This window comes from Nelumbo lutea, chromosome 5 (assembly GCF_056320005.1).
Source record: "Nelumbo lutea isolate HS-2025 chromosome 5, American lotus-T2T, whole genome shotgun sequence".
Classification (NCBI taxonomy): Eukaryota; Viridiplantae; Streptophyta; class Magnoliopsida; order Proteales; family Nelumbonaceae; genus Nelumbo; species Nelumbo lutea.
In genome coordinates, this window is record NC_142688.1 from 786,035 (window position 1) to 807,753 (window position 21,719).

Sequence of the window (21,719 nt, forward strand, 5' to 3'; positions counted from 1 at the left end):
ACAAAAATCTCCGCTAACACCATGCCCATCCAGCCGCACATTGGAAACGTACCCCCATGAATTTAACAGACATTTACGGGTACAGCTGAGTGCCTTTTTCTGAGTTCCTGTTTTCTGGAGATCCATGAATTGGGAGAAGTGTTTTCTGGAGATTTTTCAGGTGGATTCCTAAATATGTCTGAGCTTGTAAATGCTCTTGCAAGGGATGGAGCTATAAGCACTATTTTCAAATTTCAACCGTCATTCGAAACTTTCCATCCAATCAGCTCGACAGTAAAAAGTATGTCTCATGTTCTCATTACTATTGGAAACATCTCAAATTGGCTTATGCAATTTTCGACGAATTCAGGTTAAATTTTCATTTTGATACCGAAGAAAGGTAAAATTTTCATTTGAGACATGTTGAATGGTGGTTCTTGGAGGGTTCCCGGTCTGTCAAGAACCATGATCTAATCCAATCCTGAAAAAGATGATTTTAAAAATTGCCAAGTGGTCTGGCAAGTCGGGATGCACAATTCGAAGAATTTCAACCATATCAGATTCGGGGTTAGGGTTTGGGTCCATTGGAAATTTAACAAATTCCCTCGTGAAGATGGATGAATATTCATTATATTTTAGCACAATTTCCTGTACACTCAGAAGACTGAGATCAGCCTCTGCATACTTTACAAAGAAAACATAAAAGGTCTCCCGCTACAGATAGCTGAAGATATAAAATAGCTAAGGGAACATGATAACACGAAATTAATTCTATATCACAAATCCATTAAAATAGGGCCGATATTTAATTGGAATATGTCACTTACAACACGTTGAACTTCTCCAGAGCTGTGCTCACATCGTACGAGATCTACCAGTAAAGGGAAGAAGTGCGCTACATATCTCCTAAACGAATTCCTCTCCAAGCCACTCAATACCCGCAAAGCTAACACGACAAATGAAGTCCGAGCTGCCAACTCTTCCTTCTTCGCAGAACCCAATGGAAGTATCCAGTGTAGTACTGGCTGGTTACATTTCTGCTCGGTCAGACATCCTGCACAGTTCAGATATATCTGCAATATTTTTTCACATACCGCCACAAGTTTGGCTTCAACGTTCATCTCTTCACACAGTGATGGCTTGTCCATCAAAAGAGTCTGCAAAAAATTGAGATAGTTCTGGTAGGACTCGTTTTCAAAGTGTACCACAGGTGGATCTGGGATCTCCAAGATGGAGCAGGCTCTCTGCAACTTCACTTGTAGGGCGGTTTTGGAGCTAAGCTCATTGGCATGAGATGCAATAGATGAGAACATCTCAAAAAGGATCATAATGTTGGCTGTTGACAAGTATTGTTGATGCACCTTGTAGAGATCATTTATGACCTATAACAAGTAAAAAAACAAGTATATATATCAAAATAAGCAATAAAGGAAAGAAAAAAATTGAGATATCATTTGCTTATTTTGAAGACTTTACAATCCTGTGGTCCTGGATGCTTGGATTATTTTAGGCAATTTATATGACCTAAAACACTTTAACCAATCAAAATCTCACAAGAATTTAGATGAAAATACCAACTGATTGATTATCAGTATGTTAGGAACCAGAAAAGGACTCTTGGTTTCAACATAAATTATTAAGTGCATTATGTCTGTACAACTCAAGAAATATGAAATAGAACCATAACCAGTTCTCTGTTTCATGATTACTGCCTGTACTTATTCAGAGAGAGCAAGAGAGAGAGAGAGAGAAAGAGAGAGAGAGAGAGAGAGAGCAACCTGTATTACAACAAGTAGCATAGCTATATGACCTTTTATTCTAGAAACCACATACGCGGCAGTTTGAAGGCTATCATCCTCAAAATCATCAGTGGTGGAACCCTGGTCATAAAAGAATTCATCTCTATCTCTATAGGATTGAGAAACATCAGGTACTTCAATGTTATCCATGGTTCCAAGGACCTTCCAAAATCCAGGCAGAGTTGAAGCAGCTGTCTCTGTCAAGGCCATAAAGATCTCTTTCCATTCATTTTCTGAAAGTCTGTGTCCCAAATCACCTGCTAAACGCAGCAATGCGGCTACTCCAATGCTACGATTCAAATTAGGATTGGTAATAAAACCCATGAATACTGATACAACACTTGGAAGCTGAGACCGCACCACATCAAAGAAACTAACAAACAGGTCAACTAGACAGTGTGCTGCCACTGTAGAAGTTTCAGAAGTCCACATGCTTCCCATTCTAGGTCGTTGAAATCTGGAATTTGGTGAAGACTGGTCATCATTCATACTTTGAGTTTCTATTTTGTCCTGAAAGCTACTGAATATGGGGAAAATAATAGATTTGTAAACACCCATCCAGAAGGAGCGTGAGAAAATGTGACCATGGTCCTTTAGAATGTTAAAAAGCACTTCCAAAGAACTCTTTCTGATAGCTGGTCGGGGATCAGAAGTCAGTTTAGACAAACCTGGGGAAAAAACCATTTGCAGGAGAGAATTAAAATTTGGACCAGAACACTTCATTAAATTTTTTTTTTTTTTTTTTGCAACACTCTTAAAAATATCCAAAGTAGGTTTTCAGTGGATAAAAGGACTAGCAATAAAATATCTGTATACAAAAGGATTAAGGGAGGGTTGGCAGGAAGAGACACCACTTCATATATTAAAAAAAAACAAACAGAAAAAATAAGATGCCAGATCGTTTCACCAGGTATTTGCCTGTACTGCAATTCAACCAAGCAGCAACATAAATACTATTTACTTGGATGCTACATGCAAACCAAAATTACCTGTAAGCAAAGGAACCCAAAAGTACACCTGATCATCTTTATCTGTGAAAGGGTGTCCATCTGAAGCATCTTCATCTACTACTGGAATGGATGTATCACCTTCCTTGGTCTTCTCATAGCAAACCAGTCCGCCATCAGCAAGTTTGACAGCACAGAACCGGAGAAATGCAATGGCATTAAGGCTAACATCACTGTTAAATCTGCTACTTGTAAAGGTGATAAGACATCTAACACAATCAGTGAAGGTTGTAGTTTCTGTCTCAGTTATGTAGGGAAAATAATCTCGGACTATTTTCTCCATGGTCTCAAAAGCCAATAGAACAATATTCTTGCGTTCATCTGCTGCTGCAGTTGTAAAAACCTGCAAATAAGACTACATGAGGGACAAGAAGTCTCAAAGAATTGAATTGTTCTTCAACAATAACAAAAGGGAGAAAGCCCACTTAGAGTTGGATTCAGTTCAACAATAATAAAACTACTACTACTATTAAAAGTATGAATGATGTTGAACATTTGATTACTTTTTTTATCAGTAATAGAAGCAAATTTTATTATTTAATGAACTTAGAACATGTATGAATCATGGGTAGCCTCGGCTAGGGTAAACTCAAGACTGTCAAAAAAACTTAAACCTTTAGTTCTTTAATCTTACAATTGAGCCCAAAAACAGTGTGCCCTGTTAACCCCTTGTTTTGCTAACTGGTCTGCTTGACTGTTAGCCAATCTTGGAGTCCACTGAATTACCAAATGCATATTCCTTGAAAATCTCCTAAATTTTTTAATTTCATTTCTGAAGTACCAAGGAGTCTTTTCATTCTGTTTCAACCAACCTATCACTATTTTGGAATCTCCTTCAACTACCAACTTATCACCCCCAACTACAAAGCCTTTTGCATTCCAAAAATCACTGCAGCCAGTTCCACTGTTATGGAGTCCACCCATTGCAATAGGGCCTGAATACAAACCCACAATATCTTCACTTTCATTTCTTAACACCCCTCCAATTCCAGACAGACCTGGATTCCAAAAACTGCTCCCATCGAAGTTTAGCTTAAGGAAGCCTAACTCAGGTGGATCCCAATCCCTTAAATTTTTCTTCTTGGATGAGGATAAGGCTGCAATTGTTCCCCGCTTCTTTATTATATCATTAAATGTAAAGTCTGAAAACAAACTTAATGACTTTACCCAGAGAGCCACTTTTTCCAATAACCCCTTCCATTAAAACTTCCTTCTCAAATATTTGCAGGTTTCTTTCTTCCCACATTGTCCAAACCACTGCTTTCCTCGTACATCTCCACAATAATCTTCCCCTTCTTTTTGGCCACCTGAAAGTAGAAGTGTCAAACAACCTATCCAAACTGTCAGGTGTTCCACCTGCATCCAAAAAGAGAGAAAAACCACTCCCCAATACAGCAAGCAAAGGAGCAGGAAATGAGAATGTAATGAACAGTTTCACCATTAGACACAAATAGCAACTGTTTGGGGAAAGGCATCAGCCAGGTCTTTCTCTGCAACACATCACATGTATTAATTGCACCACGGAGACCACTCCCTATGACTGAGGTTGAAGAGTGGTTGCAGTGGAATTAGGCATAACAATTTAAAGGCAGGTAAAGGCATTGGCATGAATTTTTTGCACTTCAAGAGAAGAAAGAGAAAGAGGGATTTTCACAGGACCGGCAAGGTGGAGGATTGGGTTTGGGCTATTGATAACTATGACAGCTCTGGCAGGAAAACGATGGTCCTGAAGAACAAGGAGAGTCGAGCTGTGGAGGAGTGACATCTTTTGTGTGCAGTGAAGCTGCTGCAGCTCCAGGGGAGAAAACTGATGGAAAATTGGAGGAGCAGATAAAGGCTATATGGCTTAAAGGTGGGACTATTTGTTTCAGTTCTTTTGTGGTGGATATTCTTGCTGATTCGCCTCATGTGGGGCAAGGAGGTGGATTTAGAGAAAGGAGGGGAGGAGGGTGTAAGGGGGCAAGAAAGTTTTCAAAAGGGGTGGAAAGAAGGGGAGGAGATCGAAGGAGGGGGAAGACAAGAGGTTGAAAACAAGCAGTTAGTCTGAGGAAGCCAGCAAAAGAGAGGAGAGTAGTGGGTCAGAAGTTCGAGAAGAGTGCTTACATTTTGAAGTCCCAGTTGGAAGTCTTGGAGTTGATTTAGGTAGAAGAAGGAATTCCGAAATTAAGGAAAGATATGCCCTCGATTCAGAGACATTGAAGAAAATTAGAGAGCCAAGCAAGTTCGAGCTTGTTCACATGTCAAAAGTTTTTTCACTTTTGAAAGATGGTTTGGTTGGTGCTGGTCCCACTAATAAATTCAAGAAAGTTTATAAGAAAAAAGGCTCAAAAGACAAGGTTGTGAAGATGAAAATTGCTGAGACCCAGGGAGCAAAATGCCAAGTTTCTAAAGGAGATGAGCAGGCAGCAACAGACGGTGGATTCTAAGGAAGGTTTGGGGTTGAGGTCAGAGGTTGGGGACAAGGAGGAGGGAGGTGCTCAAGACAACAAGGAGGGCTTAATTGCGACTTCATCAGTCAGTGCGGATGAGAAGGGGGGTGGAGATTGAATGTTTAGTTGATAGGGATGTCAGGGTGGGTAAGAGCTTAGGTCTGTCTTTTTTTGGGGGGTGGAGAGGAGTTCACAAAAAAGGCTTTTGAAGCATTTGAAAGAAGCAAGAGGGAAGAGAGCTTCAAGAAGATCGCAATTGGGGAAGGAGGAGAGGCATGGAACAAGGAGACAGACATGCTGAAATGATTAATAACTTTGCTCTTGTTTGGGGGTGGTTGTCTTTGGTTTCCCTCGCTTTTAAGATCTTGATGCATTTTGTTCTTTTGTGATGTTGGTGGTTGGGTGTTTTCTTAACACCTTGGTGTTACTTGTACCTGATAATCACTTTTCTTTTTACCTTTAAAAAAAAAAATCCTTGAACCCATTTGCACCACTTATCTCCAAACCCATAGATTCTCATCACTTACAATAAGAATGACCAGTCCACCAGTTCATAGGCCTTCACCAGATCCAATCCTCTGAGAAGCACCTTAGTGATGATTTTGTACAAATTATTAACCAAGCTGATGGGTTTAAACACTCTTAGGTAACTTGCATCCAATTTATTTAGGATCAAAGCAATGAAAGTGGAATTCAGTCCTGGATTTATTATTGCTCTACCATAAAACTCATTAAAAACCCTTAGTTATATCATCTTTTAGAATGCCCCAACAATCTTGATAAAAAGCCATTGTAAATCCATCCGAACTTGGTGCTTGGGCTCTATCCATCGAAAACACACTTCCCTTATTTCCTCTAGATCAAAGCTTCTTTCTAGCCAATCCTTGTGGTCTCCTGATAACCTTGGCCAATCCAACCCTTCAAATCTTAACCTGTCATTCAGGGGTCTTCTAAACATAGATTTGAAATGATCCACAAAGCCTCTGGCAATTTCACTTTCTTGGGTAACTGTTACACCCTCCAACTCTTTTTTCCTCCTACCATTTGCCAGAGCATGAAAGAATTTTGTGTTTCTATCCCCTTTACCCATTTGTGCCTGGACTTTTGTCTCCAAATTATTTCTTCTTTGAACAAAATATCCTCCAATTCTTTCCTTAATGCCCATCTCTGCTCCTTACCACTTTCCCCAAAAGTACCCTCAGCTTCTTTAGCATCCAAAACCTCAGTTTGGTTAATGATGATTTTTATCCAAAAAATATAACAAATATAGATGAATGTGTGCAAAAACTAAAACAATCCAGTTGACTACTCCCAACCAGATGGCCTGGATACAGCAAGGACATGACCGGATACAGTATCAGGTAGGAAATTTACACTACATATTCAAGTATCACAATGCAGCACCCTTGTACAGGTACTCAAGTATCATGGTAAACGGTTATACTGGTTATGTAATCAATACTTTAAGGTACATTGATGGTTGTTTCTACAATTTTTTAGAGATTTATCCCGAATTTCCAGCATGTGCGAAATGTTTCCACTTTCCATAACTCAATGCATGAAAAACCAAGTCAAGCAATTTAATAGCCTTTTTTTCAGCAAGGAAAATTTTAATAACTGAAAATTGAGATCAATACAATATGATGGGAAAACCAACAACCAAAGAACAAAAAGCTTAAAATGATGCCCCAAATAGCAACTTTATCATGCCCAAAATAGCTGCATTCTTGACTAGTCTATGTTAAGATGTTTGGTTCATTACTCCATTCATGTTTCATTGTATGAAAGGAAAAAAAAAATGAAACTCGACTTTGAAGAGGAAAGGTCTCCTAATTAAATTTCAAAGGAGCAATGTTTTCAAAGGCATGTGAGGCAATTGCACATCCAGGCAAGGCGCACTCAAAATGCACTGAAGCATATGCTAGAGGCATGTGCCTTTTGCGTGCCTCTTAAAATATGCCTCAAATGCCCTTTGCATGAGGCATGTGCCTTTGGTATGTTCTATACATACCTCATAAAGAAAGAAAGGAAAGTCTAGGCTAGGGGTATTGCCCCCCACCCCATGCATCCCTCAAATTTGCCCATCCACATTAAAAAACAAAAAAGACAAAAAAAAAAATTCTCCTAATCATTTCATTTCAATTCCATCTCAAGGTATTCAATACTTAGAACCCATGACCTGGTTCATGCTGCTTGACCTAGGCAGGTCTAGTGATTTAAAAAGGCAAACCTAGGTGCATAGACAATGCACCTCGCCTAGGCCCTAGGCGTAGCATTTTAAAAAGGTGCACACTTGGAGTGCCTTGCACTTCAGCATAGGATTGCGCCTTTTCAAAATCTGTGCCTTTTGCTCCTTTTTAAGCCTAATGGATAGGCTAGGGGTTCTACTCCACTCTGGTTCACTCACTTCACTTGTTCACCAAAACTCTGAGGACCCCCTATTTGCTATTATTGATCATCCATTCATCCTAATTAAAGATATTTTAAAAGATAATTAAAATTATAAATCATTTTTGTAGGAATGAGAATTTAAGACCCTAACATGGACTTGTTTGGGCTTGCCTCGTGGGGCTTCGTACAAAGGTGGCTCGTAGAATCAAGAATGCAAAATAGTTAACATCACATTAGCTATTTGGAGTAATGCAATTGGGGAAAAATAAAGAGATTGGGAGTTTTACATGGTTCAATACGTTTTATATGTTATGTTTGATTTAATTTTTAAATTTTCATTTTGAATGTGTTTTACATGTTATGTTTATGTATTTTAATTTGAAATAATAGGTTTTATAAAACATTTATTTTAAAATTATGTTTATATCAAATAACAACTTCAGCAATTTTAAGTTTATATTTTTCATCAATATTATTTTTAATATTTTAATTTTTTTAGTTTCTTTTGTATTTTTTTGGTTTTTTTGTTGCATTTTTTCACCTCGCCTTGGGAGCAATAAATAGAAAATTGGTAAACCAAATGGCTGTCTTAATCAATTAGCAAATCTTTATAACCCAGCAACTATTTTTAAACACTAATAGTACAGCAAAGCCTTTGTTCCTGGATCATCTTGGTACTTGAACCACTCTTAGTATCCTTCAATTGTGAATTATGAAGATATAATTACTTTTAACCATGAAGCATGTGTATCTGAAACATGACATGATATATAGTGGACAGTACTATAGAGCATAGTTGTCAAGGCATTCACCTAGGCAACTAGGCACCCTTGGCAGGGCACCTTTCCTAAACGCCTTGACTTATGGTAGCTAGACGCCCACCTAGGTGACAAAAATGGCAAGGTGACGCCTATAATATCATTCATATTGCTAAATGTTACTAATATGTGTGCCAATAGCCTAATACATTCTATTATATACTATATATATCATTTATATGTTGTTTTAAAGCTCTACTATTCAAATTTAAAAGATTCAAGAGTTTCAAGAAGAGAAAAGAAAATAAAGAATAGAAGTATAAGGAGGTTTCCTTTTTTGCTCTCTCTCTCTCTCTACCCTTGTCAGTTTTTCAATTTTACTTTATATCTTAAGTTTTATCATATAAAACTATAGCCTTCTTTAGTTGCTAGTTTGATATGAAATTGCTCTATTAAATGCTTATTATATAAGTATCATTTTTCAAAATGTTTGAAATTAATATATTTGCAATGCTATTGTCCTAGATATGATGGTTTTGCCATGTCTCGAGGGGGCATATTATGTTCATAACAAAGAGATTTTTTTTTTTTGAGAAGGTAAGGTAAATTTATTAAAAAGAGAACCAAAGTACAAAAGCAGTCAACCCAAGAAAGGCTGAAACATCAGCCATCACAGACACCAGACTGTTCTCAGAAAAAACTCGAAAGTAAAATTTAGTCTTTTTATTTTACAACATTCTCATCGCCTAGGTTACTAGGTGACTAGGCACCCCACTGTTGCCCGAGACTCACCTAGACACGTTGACAACTATGCTATAGAGTTGTAGAACTAGAAACCAATTCACGTACAATTAGTAACTCAACCAGGAGCAAGAGATCAGAGAGAAAATAACTGCAACGGCAAAACAAAGTGACAGAACTAATTTAGTTCAAATCGGTTGACCAAATTCCTTAATTATGACATCACTAGGACAATCCTGGTTGATCAAAATCCAGCTTATTTGAACTAACTCAGACTCTGACATCAAGCACCAGGCTGGCTCTTAAAAGTATGATCCAGAGTTAATTCAGTCACAAACCTTCCAATTCTAGAAAATAAAACAGCCAGCAAACATACCATAAAAACACTTTTCCAGCCAGACTTCACATTGTTGACACGGATTAGTACCATCTGTGAGATGCAACGAACTATTAATTCCCTAATTTCTGCAGAGCTGCTTTTCTGCATTACTATCACAAAGGGTCTTAGAAATTCATTCTGGAAGTTGTAGTTTGCCAGCTCCTCACGCTCTAAGAATTTCATAGCCAGCTGTCTAAGTGAATCCATCACAAATATTGCAACAGAAAGATTTTCTGACAATCCAACTGAAACAAAGAAATCTGAAAGCACATTCCATATCCGTGACCACACCAATCTGATGCGGTTCATATTGTAGTGCCTGCACAAACAAATAGAAACATTATTTTTATTACTGCATTCACCATCCAAATTTGAGATTACGTGACACTTTCTCTAGGGGGAAGAAAACGTACGCAATTTCAACTATTTTTGTAAGGCTGAAAACACGAGGATCTGATGGAGACTGCAACTCTGCCATGGAAACTTTACAGAGGGCTTTTACAAAAGCTACTATTGCTTCACTGTTCAGCCTCTGGCTATGGGCAAATATGTGGTTTAGCTCAAAACTTCCAATTTGGTCAAGCAGGTTCAAGTTGGAAATAAAATTACTGATTTGTTCTGGTGACACAAGCCCTGAGGTATTAACCCCAAGAGTAGCGCTATCATAAGAACCTCCTCGAACAACAGCCATTACAGCTGGATTCTGCATAGAACTTCCTTTCCGCTTTAAGTGTGGAAATCCAATTGGCTTTTGTGTCTTTTCTTCTGTTTCAGATTGAGGTACTGTGAAAAAAGAAGCATCAGGTGGTGCACCTTCTCCTAACAGTTGTAGATGCTCAAATCGGGAGAGGCATGTTAATATGTGTTCCCAGGCTTCCTGAAGGTAATTGCCATCTTCAATGGCAATTGACATAATTGCCTGTTAAAAGAAATTATATAATAAGAAAGTTACAGAAATAAGAATTTTAGCCCTCGATCTTGCAGATCCACCAACCTGTGGTCCAGAGGCTTGCACATAGCAAAGAAAATGAGTAGAAGAAAAACACACGTCCCACCTACTCCTGGTTAAATTAACCTGATAAGGAAATCCTACCCCTAAGATCTATGACATTTTTAGGATGGGGTCCATAAAATATTGATAACAGTTAGGAAAAGAATCAGGAGATTTGATGAAGGATTTTCCAATCAGGTCCATTTGTATGGTATGGGTGGATAATAAATGAACATTCTGAAGTACTGTTAAATTTGCTCCAACCAGGGAACATTCTCTGTTTTAAAAGTGCAAGGGCCTTATAGAGCCCAAGGTGCAATATGGATAACATTTGTATGGCAAGGCACAAACTTTTGTTTTCAAAGAAACTAAAGGTTTTAAAAAGACTGTTGGTATTTCAATAAAAGCTTGCCATCTATCAAAGGAAAAATCCTAATAGTTCAAATTACTTAATTACACAAAACATAGCCAAAGTAAAAATGTGGAAGTAAAAGCAAACATATGTCGATCTTACCAAAGTGCTTCAAGCATGTGAAACTTTTAATGTGTTAATTTATCCCCTATTGGAATTACTTCAAGTAGTTACATCTTGCTATCCTAATCCTGAGACATTGCCTCTCCACCTCTGTAAAGGTCCCTTGAAGCAAGCACAAACAAGTTCATCCAGGGGTTGGGCGGCACCCCCCAAGCCAAATTTTTGGCCCAAGTAGCTTGTGATTTTAGTTGCATACCATTATATTTTAGGGTTAGGGCTCAGCTATTAGTTGCAATATTGTTGCTTATTTAGTGGAAGATCTAAGGTTTCAGGTATTTAAAAAGTTTTTTCTGCTTATTTTAAAAGTTGATAAAGCATTATTTTAGAAGTTGATAGGTCTTTTTTCTGCTTATTTTAGAAGTCAATAAAGCATTACAAAGGTGTAAAACACACAAGAATCTACCAAAATTATTAACAAAAGAGACATTTAAAAAAGGCACATATCTGGGCTAAGGCACAAGTTGCACCAGGGGCACCAGGTGCATGCTTTTTGAAAGAGGTTGTGCCTAGGTTCAGGCGAGGCACATCCCTCAAAATGTGCCTTGCCTTGCCTGTGAGCCTACAAATGACTGTTAAAAGACTGGGAGTATTTGTATCAGAAAAATGCAAAAAGATATTTTCCTCAAATACATGATACAATCAATTGCATACCTTCACAGCATCAACATTCTTTTGCTTCATATCTGCAGCACAATGAAGGTATGTAAACTTAGCTACAGATGTAACAAAAGCATCTCTCTGTGTCTGCATGCCCATCACTGCAGTGACATGAACAGCATGCCTAAAGCCCTGTAAGCATTGAGATGTGGCAACCTTATCATCACTCTGATCAAGGGTCACACTGAGTGCAGCTAGCATTGGAGCCCAGCAAACCTCCACCATAAACCTCAATATTGCAGTATCCGTGACAGCATAGTAGACAGACCTGTAATACAATGGGAATGAAGTTCCAATTCAAGGCTGAAAAGAAAGTACAACAATCAGGTGCCCATTATATCAACCAGAAGGCCAAATAGTGACATCATGGCACATGTGTAAAAGCAAAGGGATTTTTACAAAGGGATGGATGGGAGTGATAGGATTGCTATTCAATGGGTTACAAGGAGATCACATGAAAAAGACAATTGGTCAGATTAACATAACCAATTTATTGCATGCCCAATTTATGGCATACTCTGGTGGAAAGCTATAATGGCTGACTGGTTATGCTTACAGGATCTTCTAGATGACACTTTGAAGTATGCTCTACTCCAACTTCTGTCCCACTATAACACATCCCATTATGCAAATGCTAGCTTCACTTACCAAAAAAAATAGCACAAATAAAAATGATAACCAATTCTTACTCTGATTTGCCTGTCTTCGCTCTAAACTGCTCCTGAATATGTCTTATGAGAGCCCCATTTGCACCTAATGGTTTTTCTTCTGTCTTGTTCCCAGTGACTAGATTGAGTATACCATCCAAGCCCAATAACTTATTAAAGCTATTTGCCTGCTTGCTTTGTGGGGCAGAAGAATCAGCATTCATTTTTATTTCATTTTTCACAATCTGATCATATAAAGCCCCCAGATACTCTTCCGGTAAGTCCTTCCCATCATCTATCCCACGGTTATTGCGAATGAAATCAGCTTTAGACATCTTCAGAGACAACATAAGACAAACATGAAGTCAGAATACAAATCAAATCGATTCAATACAAGTTCCATTTCTGTTTCTTTACATCATCTGTGACAAATATCTCTAATGTTTTCTATGAATTTTATGACATTCCTCAAGCATTTACAGAAATTACACATTTTTACAATCTAAATTAAAAACTTTCTTACAAATTTTTGGAAGGAAAACAAAAAGAATATGATGGAAAAAACCAAAGGGCAGTATCAGACTTTTTTGCAACATAAAATATATATTCTTTTATCCTAAAAAGAATACCTGAAAACCAAAACAAATAGATCTCTAGGGAACATTTTGCATGTGAAGATAAGTGACAACAAGATCTTAGAGATAGGAAACAAAGTTGAAATATTACACTGCATGAGATATACGTCCAAAAATGATGCTTGCAACTACATAATCGAAATCCAATAAGAGTTCCATCAAGCTTACCTTGTCTTTTACCATGCTATTATGAGCATCAGTGTTGAGCATTATCACAGAGTAAGCCAGAACATAAGCAGTATCAGCACGACTAAAAGAAGTCGGGTTACATTTACAATATCTCTCAGCAAACTTCTCCATTATGCGGTCAATCTTTTGTGCCTCCCCGGGCAATCTGAAGCCCCGTAAGAAGAACCTAATTGCTTCCCCGAAATCCATTGCTTCAAAATTAAATGAATCCACATAAGCATGCATGACTTTCAAAGAGAACTCCTCTCTTTCGCCCAAATAGTCTCCAATCATGGTTTCATTCAAGCCAGAAGTATTTTTCAGAAATGAAGCTACATCTTCTGGAGAACCACCAATTTTGTTGGCATTTATTAGAAACTCAATGCCTTTGGAAGGTTTCCTATTGAATAATGAAATACCTTTCTGCATTTAATCCAATACACTCATCATTACAAATGGAAATAAGTAGTTTGCAGGAATAAATAAATATAAAACATAAATAAATTCAAAGAGAAGAGCATGATAGCTCTGGCTCCATTAAAGAGAAGCAAGGTGAGTTTCAAATAGAATGCAAATAACACTGGGCATGGACTCTCCTCAATTGATGAAATCTCTATGTTGGACACAATGGATTCTGACACTCCATCGATTCTTGAGGGATGCTCCCATGTAACATTTTCCTCTCAACCTTCTTATTTAACATAAATGAATAACCATTGTACACAAAAAATGCCATCTTTCCTATAAAAAAATTACCATGTAGAAAAGATAATTATTTAAATATATATAATGCTAACATTTTTGCCTTGTTGAGTCAGCTTCCAGTATACATGTCAGATTCTGTTTCCTCCATCGGTCCATGTAATCTTACCAAGTGGTTGAACCTCAAAAATTGGAAACCAGACAAAATTCCTTTTTCCTAGTTTTGGAACCATTTTGATAGTCAGAAAGATCAAACTGCAAACTAGTCAAGAAAACTGGAAGCAGATTGGGCATGAAACTAGAAGCAGACAGCTATCTGGTTTCATGCCCATCTGGTTTTGAACAATTGGTGCAAAATCATGTGCAGCCAGCTATAACAAGTTCATGTTTCTTATTGTAAGATAATACTAGACCTGAAATTCTATCTTATATGCTCGGCGTTGCTCAAGTGTAGCAGCCTTTGATAATTCAGAGCTTGATTCAGAGAGCAACTCATAGTCAACAGCAGCTCCTTCTTCACCAAGTATGTTAATGCTCTCTATTGATGCATCATTTTCAGGGCCTTTCAATGGATAGAAATCTGTAACTCGCAGCTGCTGGTCCATCCAGACTCCCATTGATTTGATGATTCCAGCCAAGCACTTGACTGATTCAAGACGGAAAGCAATATCCTGGGCCTGAGACAAAGTTGTGGTAGAACCAGGAGGTGGACCTAAAGCCGTCTTCAGAAGGCCATTGACAGTCCTGCAAATATCTGATGGAATTAAAAGGGTTTTAATACATTACATTAAAGAATGCTCAAGAAATGAAAGTAAAAATAACCAATTAAAAGACAGAACGCATGTACACAGAAAAAGAAATATGTGGATAAATGCATATGCATTGTATCTATCAGTTTAGAAGCAACAGTACTAAATTGCTCTTGGGACATGCTTTTTCTTCTAATATGACACTTGTTACATGGTTGGAGAGAGCTTCATATGTTCCAGTGCCCCATCACCACTTTTTCTTTTTTTATTGGTAATAAATCTCTCTTTGTTAGTAATCGTGAAAAGAAGAAAAACAACAAAGAGAAAGAGGGCATAAAATTCAAAAAACTGGTCAACCCCAGTTTTCATGGAAGATTACCCCAACATCAACTAATCAGTCCCATAGTTTCAAGGTCCCAAATATTCAATGAAAGTGTCCAATTCCTCTTCTTCCAAAGCAATCCATGCTAAATGACTTTTTTTATAGTAAATAGAAAAAATGTTGAAAAGAAAAAAGAAAAAAAAAATGTCTTGGTGATAAGCAATCACCAAGACAAAATGAAGTAAAAAAACACACCTTACCACATCCCAACAGCACAATAACTCAGACTAAAAACAAGCACCCCTCCCACTTACACAATTATAGTCCACACCACAATACCAATAACAACCCAACCAACCATACAAGCTCCAAACCAATGAGCAACACCACTGGGTAAGCCTTAAGAAATCAATTCTCCCCTCGGCATCTGAACAAAATCTCCCAGAATTAATTTTTTTTGGAAAAGGTAAAGTAATATTTATTGAGAAGGAAATACACACACGAGGCTGAAATCAGTCCCAGAACAGGCTGACTGATCTAATCAGCAATTACTCAAAATCTCCCAGAATTAAAACCATCCCAGCATTTTAAAAAATCAACACCACCTTAAACGACTTTTGATCTAGCTGACTTTCAGAGCTTGATAAAATCCATTTGCTTTATTGATACCTTCCATCCCTCTGTTTCACAAAAAGAAATAACAAAAAATGCAACCATCTGCAAATGGAAGATGAGAAAAATGCACTCCTTTTATTGATAATCATTTGCTTTATCAAGCTATGTAAAAATGAATGTGTAAACTGTAAAAATCAGTTCAAGCACCTAATTAAATTGAACCCTGCTAAGCCCAGCTACCATCCCATTTAGACCCATTTTATCTAAACAAGCTAGGAATCTAGGTCTTCTTAGTCAACCCCCACCTCCCCCCCCCCCCAAAAAAAAAAAGTCTGAACCCTCTTAACCCCTTGTTTGGCTAAAGCATTTGACAAACTGTTTGCGTCCCTTTGCGTACATTGAACTCGAGCTCTTAATTCCCCCAACCATTTTCTCATAAATAATTCATGGGCCCGGAAGTATTAAGTATTTTAAAATGAGAAAAAAACCACTTCATCTCTATCCACTCTGAAACCTTCCAGAAATCACATACTAGATGTCCTACACATCAAATCTGCTAAGAACACAAGGCCCCATTTGGCATCAATTCTCCTGTTTCTCATCCTCAAAATCCATCCAGAAAAGAACGGATTCTGGATTTTTTTTTATTCTAAGAAACTGTATAGGTGTTTGGTATAAGCTCTAATTCTCATTTCTCGGAATTAGAATGTTGATTCTCATTTCTCTAATAGTCTAACTGGCAATGAATAAACTTGTCTTTTTATAAGAGTAAACTTTGGGGCTTTCTCTTATCCTGTTGCAGCTAGTACCTATTTGTCATTAAAGCTCCAAATTTCTTCATCTCCCTTCCATGTAAACCTGTCAATGGATTGGTATGGAGCTGAAAGTTGAATGAGGAACTCACATTTGAAGACAAAACTGTGATTGGAGAAGAACCGGTTAGCAGCAAAAACCCTTATTAGCTGCAATGGAGTTTCGATATACTCAAGTCTCAACAAATGGTGATCCTATGCAGCGGCAGCAACACCTTATTCTCCAGTCACTTGACAGAAATGGGAATAGTAACATTATACAGTTTCTGTATGCTATGAATCCAACAATACCTCTCCGATAAAAATCAGAAAAATACCCAAACTCATATTTATTTGTTTCAGCCTTCCTATTGTATTTCCCCTTCTTTCAAGAAATTGGCCTTTTAGAGAGAGAAGCCGAAGTTCTCTTCCACAAAAATCCACTTTTCAGGTCTGCATCTTTGGAATTCCTTCGCACCCAACTTCTTTCCCTGTGTTCCGTTGGGATTGATGGCTTTTCTCTCTATCGCTTGATTACCAAACATCCTGATGTACGAACAGCAGAAGAAATTGGTCCGCTGCTCTGCTTTGTTCAGGATGAGTTGGAAGGTCAGATCAAACCCTTAAAGCTCAAACGTCTTTTAACTGTTATAGATCCCCAATTCTTCATTGGTTTTCTCAGGAAGGTTACTTTGTTGCTTGATTATGGAATTCCCCGTCAAGAGCTAGCTCATGTTCTCAACAATGTCAATCTCACCAAGGTGTTCTGCCATAAATTACTCAAAGAGATCGAAAGAACTATCCTTTTCCTGGAGCAGTTTTGGTGGTGTCGATTTGATCATTCGACAGCCTGGGCTTCTTTATTTGGACTTGCAGCAAACTGATACTCTGCATACCCATTAACAGATTTGTGCATTGTGCACTAGAGCTTAATAAAAAGGCCATTTGTAGATAGAAACAGATGGTTGGAGCTTGGTGATGCCAATTTGTGCATTGTGCACGAAAACGAAAACACCATTTTCAAATGGTTGGAGCTTGGTGTCGAGAGTGCAGGAGAACCTAAACCCCACAATGATAAGTTGTCCAAAGCTTGGTGGTAGAAAGTTGAATGGTCACCAAAGAACAGAACAAACATGGTTTGAGCCACTGAGGAAGAAGGAGAATAGTAGAAGAGAAATGTTTGGATGATAGGGATTAGGCTTTCCTTCTCCTTCGAATGTTCTGATTTCATGTGAAATTACAACAATACACCTCTTCTCACATGGAACATGTAAATATGTGTTTGTTATTTTAAAGGGGATGTAGTGAGAACTGTTTTTCCAAAAATCCTCATTCTCAGAAGTGAAATTTTTTCACTTCTGAGAAGTACGCTCCAGGCCCAATTTTCCCATCCAGAATTGCATGAGATTTTGATAAATGGAACCACCAAACACCATTCTCATCCAGAGGATCGTGAGAATCAAAAGAATCAATCCTTTGGAGTAAATGGGGCCTAAGCTTCCAATATAGAAAGGAAAGGGGAGAAAGGGTCACCCTGCCTATAACTTCATTTTGCTGCAAAGAAACCATTGATTGAAGCATTTAATAGATAAAAAATGAACACCATTCCAATAACCCATCTAGGTCCAAATTGTCAAGTTATGTCTTATTTTGACTGACTAACATGTCAGTTAATAGTTCCTCCATAGGAATGAGAAACTAGTTAAATTTATTTTTTTATCAATAACTGAGCATTTTGTTAATGCAAATTAAAAGGTATATATTAAGAGCATCAGTGGGAGAGATGACAAGTTTGTATCTCCCAAAACAGCTTTCCTTACAACTGTGCCCAAAAGATTTTCTCCCTCCCCACCCCTTGCTTGGCTAGTCCATCAGCCATTCTGTTGGCTGTCCTTTGAACCCATTGAAATCACACCTCCATCACTCTAGTCAGACATAGGAACATTTTTAGATCATTTCTATACTGCCATAGACCTCCCCCCCCCCAACTCTTCAATCACTCCATCACCAATTTAGAGTCTCCCTCAATAATGAGGTTATTTACATTCATCATTCTTGCTCTTTGTACCCCTTCCATAACAGCCATAACCTCCACCCTTAAAGAATCTCCTACTCCAATAGGTGTTGAAAATAGTGCCACTAAAAGATCCCCATCACATTCCTAAAAATGCCTCTAATCCCTGAAGGTCCTGGATTTCCCCTACTGCTGGCATTAAAGTTGAGCTTGATGAAACCTTCGATTGGGGGAGTCCAGAATTTGCAAGTCAAATTCTTTTTTGTAGAAGTGCCCACCACATCTCACCATTTTCTCATAATGTCCTCTACCAAAACAGTTGAGTAACTCTCCAAGGACTTGGCCCAATGAGCTACTGTAACAGTGATGTACTCTATTATTGCTGCTTCTAGAGCTCTTTCTTTTTCTTTGAAAATTCGAGCATTCCTTTCCTCCCTAACTGCCCATAATATTGCTGCTCTAGTACATTTCCACAAGATCCCCTCCCCCTCTTTGACCATCTGAAAATAGAATGTGCGAAGAGATCTGACAAGCCAGAAAGATTTGACCACCTACAACCAAATAGAGACAAAAACAAATCCCAAATACCTTTGCAAAGAAAACACCAAGAATGAGAAAGGAAAAAAATAGGTATCCTTTTCTGTAGAAGGTCACAATTGTTAATTTTCTCATGGAAAGCCTCCCAACAAAAAGCCCCGATTCTTTGACGATCGGTCTACACCAAATCTCGCTCACAAGGAAAGGATATGCAATTACAGACAGGTGTAAGAGGACCTCAAAGAAGCAAGTATAAGAGAAAGAGCCAAAGGAAGATGGAGTCCAAATCCTAGAGTCATGTTTAAGGAAACTCAAAAACACCCCTTCAAGAATTTGAAGAACTCTAAGTACATTTGGTACATCAGAGTCCCTTACACCTCATCGAAAACCCAAGTCGCAATCAAAATTAGAATGTGAGTTCGAAGGTGTAATGAATTTTGACACAAATTCCCCCTGGAAAGAAGATAAAGCATATAATGATGGAAATTGATCTTTCAAAGGTGACTGTACAATCCAAATACGTTCTCAAATTTTTACTTGATTACCAAAACAAACATCGTACTTGATACAAGAGAGGAAACTCAAAAGAATGGCATGGATAGCCTTGAGTTGCCTTGGCAGACACTCCAACATCCCATCCTTTGTCCCCGTACCCATGAATGCTTAAAATTACCTTATGCCACAACTTATCCCTATCGATCAAAATCTCTATAACCATTTCCCAAGCAAGGCCAAGTTCCTCTTGTCTAAGCTACCTATCCCTAGGACTCCCTATATTTTACTCTTGTAGACCACCTTCCAATTTACCAAATAATCTTTTCTCTCCTCCCTTGATTCCCACAGAAAGTTTCACATTATCTTTTCGACCTCTTTTCCCACCCTCCTAGGAATCCTGAAGACCAAGAGGAAGTAAATTGGAAGGTTGTCTAGAGTGAACTTTATTAAAGTGATTCTTCCTCCTAGGGAAATGTAATCTATCCTCCACAATACCAACTTCTTAGAAAAGCTTTCTATAACCGGGGCCCAAAACCTACACTCTCTTGCATTAGCACCTAAAGCAAGAATCTAGAATTTTAGTGCCCAAGAAGATACCTCACACCTAGCAAATTCTTCTACCTTCCCCTTCTCCAAGTTCACCCCGACTAAACAACTATTTTCAAAATTGACCTTGAGATTAGATTTTTTTCAAAAAGTTGTACAACTAACCTCGAGTTCTTAATCTAATGTAGATCACTCCCATCACAAAAAAAGAGTTATATAATTTGCAAGCTATAAATGGGTGATTATTATAATTCCCCTCCCAACTTCCCAACCTTTTATCAATTGTCTTCTCTCTACTCTTAAGATTAACCTATTGAACACATCTACTAAGAATGTAAAAGGGGGATAAGAGGTTACCTTGCCTGAGTCCTTTACAAGTTGAGAAGAAATCCACCATTGTTCCATCACTAACACCACCAATCCCCAAATCCGCATCTCCTCAGAAGCTCCACCAAAAAAGACCAATCCACCAAATCATAAGCCTTCTCTACATCTAGCTTACAAATCACATCCTTGGTTCTCGATTTTCTCGTCTTCCACACATTCATTTGCCATAAGTGTTTGGTTTGTAATCTACCTACCTTGAACAAAGGCTCCTTGATTACGCATAGTAATGGAAGGAAGGACCTTTTTAATCCTCAATGACAAGAATTTGGTAATGATTTTATAGAGGCTATGCACCAAGTTGATGGGTCTAAAGTCTTTAGATTGATTACCTCTAGGCCTTTTAGGAACCAAAATTAAGAAGGTAGCATTTAGTCCTAAATTTATGATCCCCTGTCAAAAATTCAATGAAAGCATCCATTAGTTCCCCTTTCAATACATCCCATCAATCTTGATAAAACACCACTATAAAACCATCTAGCCTAGGGGCCTTCAACCAATAAGTAGAAAAAGAAGCTTCTTTAATCTCCTCCAATTCTAATTTTCTTTCCAGTTCTTCTTTAGACTCCATACTCAAATTGGGCAAGTACAGCCCTTCCACCAAAGGCCTTTCAGCCAAGGACCTTCTATAAATAGGTTTGATATGACCCACAAAGGCCTTGGCAATATCTTCCTGCCTATTCATGGCAACTCCATCTACCTCCAAACTAGCCACAAAGTTCTTATGCCTTCCATTAGCCACTGCATGAAAGAATTTTGTATCAGCATCACCTTTTTGATCCACTTATACCTCAATTTCTGTCTCCAAGATATTTCCTCCTCGTGTAAGAATCGTTTCCTCAGTTCCCTCCTTTCCCTATCCTCTTCCTAAAAATCATTTTGAGATTATTTCAAGTTTAACTTCTCAATTTGGTCGATTAATTCCCTTTTTTTGCATCAATACACTCAAAATTCACTAAGTTCCACTCCTTTACCTTTTCTTTTAGCCTTTGCAATTTCTTAAGAAAATTCAAACCCTTCCAACATGCCATAGAATGACAATCTTCCTATCATTCCTTTATTTTATGGACATAACCTAGGTGAAAAAGCCACATATTCTCAAGCCTAAAAAAGGGGTTGGACCTCCCTGCCTCAATCCCTCCTAATGTACGCCAATCGCCAATGGTCAAACATGAAGCAAAGGAAAGTTATACAATCTAACCCTCCCCAATGTTCCTTCCAATCAGTGTAAACAGAAGCCTATCAATTTTGGAGCAAATTGGGTTAGTTTGGGGATTGCACCAAGTGTACTTAGCTTTGTAGGAGGGGAGACTCCTTCAATTCAATCGTTTATGAATTGGTTGAATTTCTCATGCTGGTAGTTATCTATTGCCTAGGGTTGTTTGCTTCATGGGTGAACCTTATCACATTGAAGTCTCTCCCCAAACACTAGGGACCTTCCCACAACC

General features: G+C 38.1%; 1 protein-coding gene across 1 annotated transcript in view; it reads right to left on the reverse strand.

The window, feature by feature from the left end:
* Positions 1 to 570: 570 nt before the first annotated feature.
* Positions 571 to 21,719, reverse strand: part of LOC148849701 (SEC7-like guanine nucleotide exchange family protein) — a 37,161-nt gene continuing 16,012 nt past the window's right edge. The window contains exons 3-11 of the mRNA XM_088946755.1: positions 14,232 to 14,562; positions 13,117 to 13,539; positions 12,356 to 12,648; positions 11,661 to 11,934; positions 9,897 to 10,402; positions 9,481 to 9,802; positions 2,768 to 3,128; positions 1,758 to 2,446; positions 571 to 1,361 (exon numbers count right to left, since the gene is read on the reverse strand). Coding sequence (XP_088802881.1) covers positions 756 to 1,361; positions 1,758 to 2,446; positions 2,768 to 3,128; positions 9,481 to 9,802; positions 9,897 to 10,402; positions 11,661 to 11,934; positions 12,356 to 12,648; positions 13,117 to 13,539; positions 14,232 to 14,562 — 3,805 coding nt within the window. The 3' untranslated portion in view covers positions 571 to 755. The remainder of the gene's footprint in view (positions 1,362 to 1,757; positions 2,447 to 2,767; positions 3,129 to 9,480; positions 9,803 to 9,896; positions 10,403 to 11,660; positions 11,935 to 12,355; positions 12,649 to 13,116; positions 13,540 to 14,231; positions 14,563 to 21,719) is intronic.